Below are 12,746 nucleotides of genomic sequence, written 5' to 3' on the forward strand. Positions count from 1 at the left end.
AATAAATAGAATTTCAGAAAATGCAACCTGTATCCTCCATATAACGGGGGAGAAGTTTCAACGTAAAAAAAAAGTGTGAATATAAGGTTGTTTTGATGCATTACTCCCATCTCTGTTTGTGTTTGCATCATATGAAAGCATTTGTCTTAAATTTGATGTAAATTGTTAGCCAAAATAGTGAATTCTACTTCAAACCTGGATTGCGCAAAAAAAAAAAAATTGACGCACAGAGATGCAGAGTTTGAAACATCTCAATATATTACCTTTGTCATGTAATTCCCCCTAATAACTCTCCCCAAATCCAAGCTGGTGCTCATGGGTTAAAGACTGTGATACATTAACACAGAGATTCAAAATGAAAATGGCAGTCTGTATGTTTTTTGCTCAAAGTTGCCTTGATAAAGTACACCCCCCTTAGTCTTTTACTTGCAATGGCAATGTATACTGCACAAGTAACTATATATTAATAAGTATGAAGAGTGGTGTCATTCTCTCTCAAATCTTGACCTTTAACCTCTCGAAAGGTTAAATGCCACAGATGATTAAATTAGTGCGTGAATAATGCAGATGACGAGTACAGTATCTAATGCCTTTCTGCAGAGGCCATGTATAACATTTGGTTCCTTCTTTAGTTTTCATGTATTCTTCCATCAAGTTCCCCTGCTTAAAATCGCAACGTTAACCCATATAGACATGTATGTTCCTTTAGTTTTTATAAAATAAGTAAATTTTAATTTTTTTTATCATAAGAGATGCTAATGACTTCCCCTATTTTAGCACCATTATATCATTAAGGCAAGTTTAAAGTACACACCGACCTTTTTAATAAATTGTCTCCTTCAGGTCACCCCTGTAGCTGTATTTTTCTTTGTCAACCTATTCAAAAGCAACTTAAGTAATGCATTGAAGTAGAACGAATCCTTCTAACAGAATTTAGAGGTCACCTCGATATTATTACATGCCCCTTTATGAAAAATTTATTGTTTTTCAGGAATGTAATTGGTTAATTAGCTATACTGGGAATCATTCCGTTAACTTTTTCAACATATAAATAATTGATTTTGAGACAAACAAATTATTTCCTGGACAATTCCTTAAGAGGCATAACAATTTAAATAACTCTTAACATTTTTCAGTCTTTTTTTTATCCTTTGCGTGTAATTGTTTCAATTTAAATTGACCATTAAATTTCAATAATCAAAACTTAACATTGACATGTAATATTTAGTCAAATAAGTTTATGAAAGTTAACCTTACAAATATTTATTTTATCATGAAGATAATAAATTTAAAAAGTCATTTTCCAAAGGTGTACCAGTCTCTGAGGAGAAAAAATAATTACATTGAAAAAATTGTCTTTTTTTAAAGACTGGGATAAAACTAAATTTATTCATTCATGAGTATTCTCCCGCAGAAGATAAGCAGACATGTAGATTGTCAAATTGCCTGCTACTTTAGACTTGCATAAAGTCTCTCAGAGTCCAATAGCAGTCACTAATGTCCTGTATTCTTTATTATGCAAATTGGGGTAATACACGGGTATTGGAGCAAACACATTTACAGTACTTCCGTTCATTTTAAAGGAAATTAATGCAGAAATTACTATAGCTTTTTGTATCCTTGCCTTTCAACATACAGTATCAAATAAGGTCTTTTATGGGGGGGGGGGGGGGGAGTGAGAAATCATGTTCAGTTTGGTCCTGTTTCAGAAATATTATTAAAATGCCATTTTGCTTTTGACAGAAGTTGTGGTGAGACAAATTAGATTTAATAAAGAGACATTTATTTAAAGAAGAACATATCTACTTTTCACCTTCCACATTATAAATTGAAAATGGAAGTAATCTTATTCTTACTTTGTTTTTTTTTAGGACAGGCCATTACACACAGTAAGAAAGTATCTAAATACTTAAACAGGGAAAATTTGTCAAATAAACCTATACAAATGAATGCACCAGGAAGCATAATGCTTTGAAATGTTTGATCCATTAATGTCGCTTGAAGATTTATTTCAGTTTGACCTTTCCTTGTAACATCAAGTGCAGTAGCTCCCATAATAGTTGCTAACTAACTCATTTACCGTGACGTCTCTCGAGGAAATGCATCACCTCAGGGTTTTAGGCCACTCCCGGTTGGAGGTACGACACAGATCAGCTGACTTAATACAACCATATAAAGGTGCTACTACTTAGCTCTGTACTCCGTTGTTTGTGTTCTATGAGCTAGAAGGTGGACACTATATACAGGATTTCAGATTTGTTACAGGTCCTGATGAAAGGTCCATATGGTACCTGAAATTTGAAGAAATTGTTTATTTTTGATCGGGCCAGCCATGGTGCACTGCAGGCGGTACTACAGTCTGCCTCCTTGTTTCCATCCTGGCATTGGGACTCTACACATGGCTGCATTCCTGCCACCGCAGGAGTAAAATCTGCTCTTCAGAGGCTATCTACTAGGATGAGTTTTGCACAAGTTTTTCTGATGCATTGGAATCTATTGATTCCTTGCTAGATATGATCTGACTACTCATCTTCCCTGTCAATAGCACCCAGAAGAGCCTCATGACTGATTCCATGGTCGACTGGTGTATCTTTTAATTGGTGTCCATTCCTTTTTCATAAGGGCAATTGCCTTGGAATTTCGAATTCAATTGTTGCAAAGATTGCAGTTGGAAAGGGGGATTTCCTACCTAATGATAGATGGCAGACGTTCCATGGTACTTCTAAGGCCGTGCCGTCAATGGCGACGGCGGGTGACGTCACCTGTCGCCGTCGCCACCGGCGAATGTTATGTTTCGCCGGGCGGCAGGGTCGCGGGATTCCGGCAATTTGATTTGTTCAAGGGCCGTCACGTGACGCGACAGCCCTTGAAAAATCATATTTTGCCGGCTTCCAGTTTCCGCTCCGTCGCTCCATCGCGCGCACTATAAGCGCACGCGGCGGCAGCAATGTATGTGTTTTCGGGCGACGTCGCCGGCACTATAAGCGCGGCCCAAGGCATTCAGGCATATTTTTTGTGACTTGAGATCTTTCAAAGGATACAGCTTTTAGAACTAGCATATTGGATTGTCTGCTAAGCCATCTGCTAGACTCAAACAGAAGCAGGGATAAGGATGTTCTAGTACCAACAATTTGGGTTTCTGAAGTTTAAGGAGTATGAAAATGGGTTACCTAGAAGGTAAATTTATTTTCATCATAGACAGGTGAACCAAAAGAACAATGGATCAGTGGGTGCTTCGAGTAATCACAAACTATGCCATAAGTGTTCCATCGGCAGTCCCCAGCAGAGAGATTTCTTTCCATTAGGAGTGCCAAGGAAGCCAATAAAACTTTTCCCATTGGGAGTGACTGTGCAATAATTCTTACAGAACAACATGATAAAAGTGGTATTGCTATACCAGGCAGTCACTGCTAGATCAATAGGGCTGGGGCTTCTATTCAAACCTCTTCATGGTTTCGAAGAAAGCATAAACTTTTTATCCTGTATTGGAACTCAAGGAACTAAATGTGTTCATCAAAGCAGAGCATTTCAAGATGAAATAGATCATATAGGTTATAAATGGAATAGAACAAGGATATATATATTTTAACATTAATAGAGTTGAAGGGTACATATCTGCATGTGTCAATCCATCCATGCCACCAGAAATATCTGACATTTTTATCATTCTGTGTTCCCATTACCAGTTTTGAACTCTTAATTCTGGCCTATCCATAGCTCTAATCGTGTTTACCAAGATTTTAGGCCAGTACAAATGAAGATAGATGCTTCACACCAAAACACAAGTAGTATAACCAAAGATACAATTACCGGTGCTCCTGTGCAAGAACGATAGCCTGGATCCAATCCAATGCATGTAGTAGCTGAAGGAACTCGGGGCACAAACGGATTTGAAGTAATAAATCTAATTTATTGAGCCATACACAACGTTTCGACCGCAATGATCTTTATCTAAGTAGCATAATAACACAGTCCCATAACGTCCATTATATAACACCCACAAACCCAAAATGTTCTCTGTTTAATCATTACTGATGAAATTCATGTGTGCTGACAGAAGACCTAATCATCTGGCGACATCATATCTCGGTTCGTGAGGATCTGATTGGTGAATTTCTCCCCCACCTCCTCGCGCTGCGTGTCATCCAGCCATTACGCATGCGCCTTTTCCTCTCTTGGTTCCTCCCTCTTGCCGTAATTTATGTGCAAGATTCATCTGAGTCCCGTCTGCTGCCGCAGTGTGAAATGCATCCATCGCCCATGTCAAAGGTCCCTCAACGTCATCACATCTCCTGCAAACTCCACCGCAGCGTCGAACTCATCCCCTTGCGTCTCATCCAATGTGCGATCCTGGTCCACCGACGTCATCACTTTATTGGAGGCATCAATCCGATCCTATGTCCTCTTCTTCGGTAAGCAGGGGTAACGCCTCGTCTGGATATTGTCATTGAAGGTCCAAGTGCATAAAACAAAAAGGAAGGCTAAATCAGCAACAGTGACTGTAAACAGTTCCTATCACAACAAACAATTAACCCTACTGTGTCCAGTGAAAAGTAAAAAATTATTAAAAAATTGTTGGTCATGTTATAGTCCATAACAATATGTTATTTAGCAGAGTCCCATAGGTGCACAGACCTTACAGAGATGAATCCATATCAGCAGACAGTAGCAGCAACCTATAGCTGAAAATAAAATGGTTATTGCTATTTTTCCTCCATAAAGCAACCCAATGATAAAAAATAATAATTCTGTATCCAGAGTGTGAATCCAGTAGGACTCACATTGCAGCAATAAAACATCATTATCCATTCCTGCTTTAGGTTTTTTTACGCGCTCAATCCCCATAAGTTTGAGTCAGGAAACTTTATGACTAAAATCCGTACAATGTTTAATAAGAGCAGTGTCCTCAGCGGAGTGACTCATTTTACTTTTATCCTCTATGAACCTTGTTTTTAGCATTCTATTGCTTTTACCAATGTAACAAAGTCCACATGAGCATTTGATCATATAGACGATATTGCTAGTTGTCCAAATTATACGATCTTTGATTTTAAATAATTTGCCATTTCTGGGATGATTGAACAGGTCCCCTGTATTCAGACTGTTAGAAACACTACAGCCGTAGCATTTCTAGCGACCCACCTTGGGTGTGCTTAAGAAATGTGAAGTGGTACAGGCATACCCCGCATTAACATACGCAATGGGACCGGAGCATGTATGTAAAGTGAAAATGTACTTAAAGTGAAGCACTACCTTTTTCCCACTGATCGATGCATGTACTGTACTGCAATCGTCATATACGTGCATAACTGATGTAAATAACGCATTTGGAACATTCTCTAGAGTCTCCCCGCTTGCACACAGCTTCGGTACAGGTAGGGAGCCGGTACTGCTGTTCAGGACGTGCTGACAGGCGCATGCGTGAGCTGGCATTTGCCTATTGGGCGACATGTACTTACTCGCGAGTGTACTTAAAGTGAGTGTACTTAAAGCGGGGTATGCCTTTATAGTGGTTTTGATCATCAGCTTTAATCAAAATATCCTTTAAGTTCTCACCTCTTTTGTAAGCAAACCGTGGAAACTCCCTACAGATCTTATTCAGAACCTCATCTGTTTGTAATATCCTTCAATACCTTTTTAAGGTCTTTTTAATAAAGCCACTAGCAGTTGTGAACTTGCTAACAAAAGTCATAAGCTCATATTTTGCAACTACACTTTGTAGTTTAATGTTAAATGCTGTATTTATCTCTGATCTTTTATGTCCCCTCTCAACGATTCTCTCCTCAATTTCTTTTAGTTTCATCTAATTTAGGTTGCCTATCTACAATGTGCGTTGCCCGATCTTTTGTGAGAATGGTAATATCTGCTTCAAGCGCTCTGGGTGAAAGCTAGATGCGTGTAAAGTACAGCTTCTGTCAATAGGATTTCTGTACAGATCACTATGTAAAACTCCATCTTCATATGTTAAGAGTACATCAAGATATAAAACTGATCTTTACTCCAAATTTTCGTGAAGCGCACAGTTGTATCTAGCCCATCCAAATAATCAAAAAAAAAATGATTCTCATCTTCTGTACGTTCCCAAAGGAACAACAGATCTATATACTGTAGTGCTGACGATTATTCTAAAACAAATCAGGGGCAATCACCAAAAAGACCCAGGTAAATGCTGGGTACATGCGACAACATTTCACACATTTCTGCAGAATGGCCCATCGGATTAACAGCGGGGGTCCATGGCAGTCCCATTCAAACTGAATGGGACTGCCAGGAACCCCTGCTGTGTTAATCCGATGGGCCATTAGTCTTTGCAGAAATGTGTGAAATATTGCAGCATGTACCCAACATGTACCTGGGTCTTGTTGGTGATAAACCCAGATTTTCCAAGGCAAGTTTAAGGCAAGTGTTAGAATACTCGTTGGCGCACCTGTATCTTAATAGAAGCGCATAGTCTTATAATGTTCTGTTGGAAAGATAAAGTTTTCCTCATTCAGTCATATACAGATTAGCGTAAAATGGTGCCACATTACTGCCCATAGCAGTTCCCACTGTCTGTAAATAGAAAGTCTGCTTAGATTTGAAATAATTTTTGTGCAAAATAAAATGGAGGAGCATGATGTAATCGGCTGGTGGATTGGTTTTGTGTGCATTTATCAGAGTCTGTCAGATAACATTTAAACCATCCTCATGCGGAATGATGGTACTGTATACAAGTTGGTCACATCCATTGTCACCATGAGAATTTCATTCCCGTCAAGGGGTACTGAGCGTATCTTTTGCAAGAAATTAAAGGTATCCCTAATGCACGATATACTCCTGACAACCAAATGTTGCAAAAAAGTATCGACGTTCAATGCTAATGGCTGGTTGATCAAACATGTCGCTGAAAAATTGGCCTACCAGGTGGATTTAGTAAATGTTTATGTTTTTTTGGTAATAGATAGCGTACTGGCTGCCTAGGATTTTTCATAGTAAGAAAATTCACAGTTTCCTCATCTATCCATAAATTATTTAATCCTAATTGAAGAATACCCTTTAATGTGGGGTCATGGTCAAGTTTAGTGTAACAATCTGAGTTGCTTAATTGCCTAATTGCCTCTGCTTTGTACTGACTGTATTATTGCACTACAAGTGCTCCACCCTTGTCCGCTTTCTTAAAAATTATATTTTTATTCTCTCTCAGATTTTTTTAATGCTGCCTTTTGTTCAAGTGTGAGATTGAAATTCATGTAATGCTTCCCTTTGAAGTATTTCTTTATATCATTCATGACAATCCACATGAACATATTAACCCCCAAATTCCTAAAGGGTGCAATGAACCTAGACTTCAGTTTGCACTGATTTTGTCTTGTCCTTGTTGCTGCCACTGTTGTTCGTGCTGATCTGTAGATTTACTGCAAAAGAAAGATTTTACGTTTAGATTCCTTTCAAATTTGAATAATTCCACCTCTAATTCAAAAGGATCAGGCCTCGTGGTTTGGACAAAGGAGGGACCTTTAGACAAAATACAAATCTCCATTTCTGTTAATTGGTAATTTGAAAGATTAATAATCAGATTATGTTTAGTTAGAGCTGACGCTGACAGAGCACCGGAGGTGTCCTTGGTTATCTGCCACACACGCCTCCCCCCCCCCCCCCCTCCTTGTTTTCCATATTTTTTCTTGGTTGTTTGTTCCTTCCCTTTGTCTAAAAAAGAAGAGGGTCTTCCTGGGGTTTGTGGTGTTCCTCCCTCAACTGACGAGCCCGTGTCAGAATCACTTGTAAAGACTGTTTGTTTTCTTGATGTTGTCTTGGCCCGTGTTTGAAAAGTAGGGCGTCTTTCAGATTTTTTCCAATAATATACTGTATTATTTTTATAATCAGTTACCGTTTTCTTAAACTTCTGTTTTTTTTTTTTTTTGTTTTTTTTTTAATGAATCAAATCATCTTAAAATGTTTCGTTTCATCAAAGCAAAATCACTGTAAAATCACTATACAAAACAAGCCCAGAGCGCTTGAAGCATATGTTACCATTCTCACAAAAGATCAGGGCAACGCGCATTGTAGATAGGCAACCTAAATTAGATGAGACTTTAAAAGAAATTGAGGAGAGATTAGTTGGGAGGGGACATAAGGCTCAGAGATAAATACAGCATTTAGCATTAAACCACAGTGTAGTTGCAAAATATGAGCTTATAACTTTTGTTAGCAAGTTCACAACTGCTTGTGACTTCATTAAATAGACTTTAAAAAGGCATTGGAGAATATTACAAACAGATGAGGTTCTGAATAAGATCTGTAGGGAGTTTCCACGGTTTGCTTACAAAAGAGGTGAGAACTTAAAGGATATTTTGATTAAAGCTGATGATCAAAAGCACTATACCACTTCACATTTTTAAGCACACCCAAGGTGGGTCGCTATAAATGCTACGGCTGTAGTGTTTCTAACAGTCTGAATACAGGGGACCTGTTCAATCATCCCAGAAATGGCAAATTATTTAAAATCAAAGATCATATAACTTGGACAACTAGCAATATCGTCTATATGATCAAATGCTCATGTGGACTTTGTTACATTGGTAAAATCAATAGAATGCCAAAAACAAGGTTCATAGAGCATAAAATTAAAATGAGTCACCCCGCTGAGGACACTGCTCTTATTAAACATTGTACGGATTTTAGTCATTCAGTTTCCTCACTCATACTTATGGGGATTGAGCACGTAAAAAAAGCTAAAGCATGAATGGATAAAGATGTTTATTTGCTGCAACGTGAGTCCTACTGGATTCACACTCTGGATACTGAATTATTTTTGTTATCATTGGGTTGCTTTATGGAGGAAAGATAGCAATAACCATTTTATTTTCAGCTATAGGTTGCTGCTACTGTCTGCTGATATGTATTCATCTATGTAAGGTCTGTGCACCTATGGGACTCTGCTGAATAACACATTGTTATGGACTATAACAAGAGACCAACCATCTTTTAATCATTTCTTACTTTTCACTGGACACAGTAGGGTTAATTGTTTGTTGTGATAGGAACTGTTTACAGTCACTGTTGCTGATTTAGCCTTCCTTTTTGTTTTATGCACTTGGACCTCCAATGACAATACCCAGACGAGGTGGTACCCCTGGTTACCGAAGAAGAGGACATAGGATCGGATTGATGCCTCCAATAATGTGATGACGTCGGTGGACCAGGATCGCACAATGGATGAGACACAAGGGGGTGCGTTCCATGCTGCGGTGGAGTCTGCAGGAGACGTGATGATGTCGAGGGACCTTGGACATGCGCGATGGATGCGTTTCCCACTGTGGAATCAGCTGGGACTAGGATAGATCTTGCACATAAATTACGACAAGAGGGAGGAACCAAGAGAGGAAAAGGCGCATGCGTAATGGCTGGATGACATGCAGCGCGAGGAAGTGGGGGAGAAATTCACCAATCAGATCCTCACGAACTGAGATATGTCACCAGATGACCAGGTCTTCTGTCGGCACACATGAATTTAATCAGTAATGATTAAACAGAGAGCATTGTGGGTTTTGTGGGTGTTATATAATGGACGTTATGGGACTGTGTTATGCTACTTAGATATCACTTGATAAAGACCATTACGGTCAAAACGTTGTGAATGACTCAATAAATTAGGTTTATTACTTCAAATCCGTTTGCGCCCTGCGTTCCTTCAGCTACTACCAAGATTTTGGATCCATTAACAATATTAGTTTTGTACCTAGATAACTAATCATTAGCACGTTTTTAAAGGATGCGGCTGGCTAGTGAACTTAAAGAAATGCAATCTGGTGACACAACAGAAGATCCCGTTTCTCTGGCTCGTAGCAAGTGTAAATGTTCTCATATATCAGTGGTAACAGCAAGGCTATGTATGTCCTTTCTGGTGCTGATGGTGTCAACAATAGATGTAATCCCTTGGGCACAGTTTCACATGTGTCAAATACAGAACTATTTTCTGAGAACATGGAACGGATTCACAATATCTATCACGGATAATGTGAAGATCAGTCAGATCAAGAAATTGATTAAGATGTGGTCATGAGCAGAGAGTTACATAAGAGGAAGGTCTTTACTACCTACCATCTGATAGGTGATTACTACTGATATCAGCGATTGGGGGGCCAGTCTCCAACTAGGTAGTTTACGGCACATGGAATATCTAGGAATTAAGACTGCCAATAAAGGTGTTAGAACTGCAGCAGTGTTCAAGGCAATCACTCATTTTCGAGCGAGGCTCATCTCTAAGAGTCTAGTCTTACAATGCTGTGACGTTACATGCAGCAAAATAATTTGCCAAGATTTTAAGATTGGCAGTGATTTTTGAAGTATGTCAGACTATAAATAAGTCATGGAACACTCTGCAAGGACAATGGCAGCTTCCTATGCACCTTTGGAATAACTGTGCAAGGCAGAAACCTGGGCATCACTGTAAACATCTTGAGTTGGATGTTCAAGTATCAGCAGAAGCTAATTTCAAGAGGCAGATTCTAGAAGCTGCCATTAAAAAATAAGGTGTATATATATAAAATTTGTGAGAGGTTTACTCACAATTACAGAAGCTACGATTTATATTATAATGGTTAATCAATAAAAGGGATTCTTATTTTTGCCTTTATTACACTATTGGAAATGTGTAATTGTAGTTTTTAGTTTTTAATGGCATCATATTGTTAAATTAACTTCCACCACCTTGTTTCATCCTACTAACACAACTTTAGACTGTCAATTTCATTTAACAAACATAGAAAGTTCAGTCCGCGCTCGGACATGCACTTACCCTTACTTACATGTAAGTCATTTTATTGCTTTGTTGTTTAATACAATTTACAATTTTCCTTACCATGGTGCACTCCTGTGCTTCTTTTCTTGGTCATTTAACAAACATACTGAATTTATTCTTGCATTAAAGAAGTTCATGTATTTTTTTTCTGCAATGCAACAATTTTTCGTTTCTATTAAGAGGGTCAAGTCAGACATTTCATGTACCGTGTATTATATGTTATGGGAATATATTTAGCTACATGCAGGATTCCATATATTGGTATCTTTGGTTTTGAGGTTTAACATTACAACATTTGTGTTTGTCTTTTTACAGATTAAGATGTCATGTTGTTGAAAACATCAAACCTGCCACATTATTGTTAAAAGGAAACACGTTTAACAGCTCTTCAACAGGCAATGATGATTTGCATTTTAAGGTAAAAGTTGTCCACACCAGTGTTAAATACAGTATTGGTGCCTGTTTGCAAGTTAACTAAAGAAAATGAGTGAATTAATGAAATATTTAGTGTGACATTGTTTGAATTATGAAATAGTTTTATTTATTTTCTGTGGGTTACACTTCATACAGATTTTATCACTACATTATAAACTGCTCTTTGAAGTAACGTACACATTGTGTTGTTGGTACATGATCCTGATCTCTGTGCAAAATAACCCTTATGGATTTGTTTTAACATCTGCTCTTAACATACTAGGAAAAACAATGTTGGCTAAAATCTTAAAGCTATAGCTCCACTCAGCGACAGAACTTAAGATGCAGAAAACAATTACTGTGCATTAAATGTTGTATGTATGTACAGTATGTCTTTATATAGTGCTATTAATATACATAGTGCTTCACAGCAGTAATACACGTGACAATAAATTTTGTACCATTTTCAAGTAATTTAAAGTACTAGTAGCTGTATTGGCATTGGAGAAATGTAGATTTGTGGTAGGTTTGACACCTTTTGGATGAAATGATTGTGTACTGTACTGTACATAACTTTCAAAATCTTGTTCAAGTGAAATTGTAGCGTATACAGCTTTCTAAATTTCATCTATGAAGAACTGATGTTGGTCAATTTTCAACACTTATTTTACAAAGTATATATGTGTGTGTGTGTGTGTGTGTGTGTGTGTGTGTGTGTGTGTGTGTGTGTGTGTGTGTGTGTGTGTGTGTGTGTGTGTGTGTGTGTGTGTGTGTGTGTGTGTGTGTAGGTATATATATATATATGTGTATGTACAGTGCTTGACAAATCACCCAAAAATCTACTCGCCGAACCAAAAAAATCTACTCGCCACCTAGTCCTGCCCCCAACCCGCCCCTAGTCCCGCCCACAACCCCGCCTTTAGTCCCGCCCCCGCTTTTAAAAAAATACATAAATAAAATAAATTGAATAAATTCCTAGTAAGAACATTCGTTTTTGACATAAGTTTATTTATTGTATTACATTATACTACAATTGGTCCTTGTTACGTGTGTGTGTGTGTTTGTGTGTATGGGAGAGAGAGATTGAGTATGTGTGTGTGTGTTTGTGTGAATAAATGTCAGATCTAGAAAAAAAAGCCAGATGTGAATGACTAGTTTCCTGAACCCCTTAACCAGTATCTGGACGTCCCCGCTTCACAATATTTAAAGCAGCAATCCCGCCTGGGATCTTACCTGATCCGCAGTCCCTCAATGTCCAGGTACCCTCATTCCAGCAATGTTATACATTGGAGGGAATGTGTTCCTTACCTGTCTTCTGGGTTGGGGGGGATTCCGATGTCTCCCGGGTGAAGCTTGAGTCAGATCTGGAAGAAAGCAGTATAGGTTATTTCGGTGTAGTATAGGGCAGTTAAGATATACAGGGTAAATAAGATATCCAGATCGAGAGTGTGAGACAGAGAGTGTGTGAGACAGAGAGTGTGTGAGACAGAGAGTGTGTGAGACAGAGAGTGTGTGAGACAGAGAGTGGAGAGAGACAGAGAGTGGAGAGAGA

The 12,746-nt window shown here is 38.4% G+C and overlaps 1 protein-coding gene across 1 annotated transcript in view; it reads left to right on the top strand.

Moving 5' to 3' along the window:
• MOSPD2 (motile sperm domain containing 2) overlaps positions 1-12,746 on the top strand; it is a 96,230-nt gene that overhangs the window by 73,775 nt on the left and 9,709 nt on the right. The window contains exon 14 of the mRNA XM_075594098.1: positions 11,096-11,198. Coding sequence (XP_075450213.1) covers positions 11,096-11,198 — 103 coding nt within the window. The remainder of the gene's footprint in view (positions 1-11,095; positions 11,199-12,746) is intronic.

The sequence above is a fragment of the Ascaphus truei genome, chromosome 3 (assembly GCF_040206685.1).
Source record: "Ascaphus truei isolate aAscTru1 chromosome 3, aAscTru1.hap1, whole genome shotgun sequence".
NCBI lineage: Eukaryota > Metazoa > Chordata > Amphibia > Anura > Ascaphidae > Ascaphus > Ascaphus truei.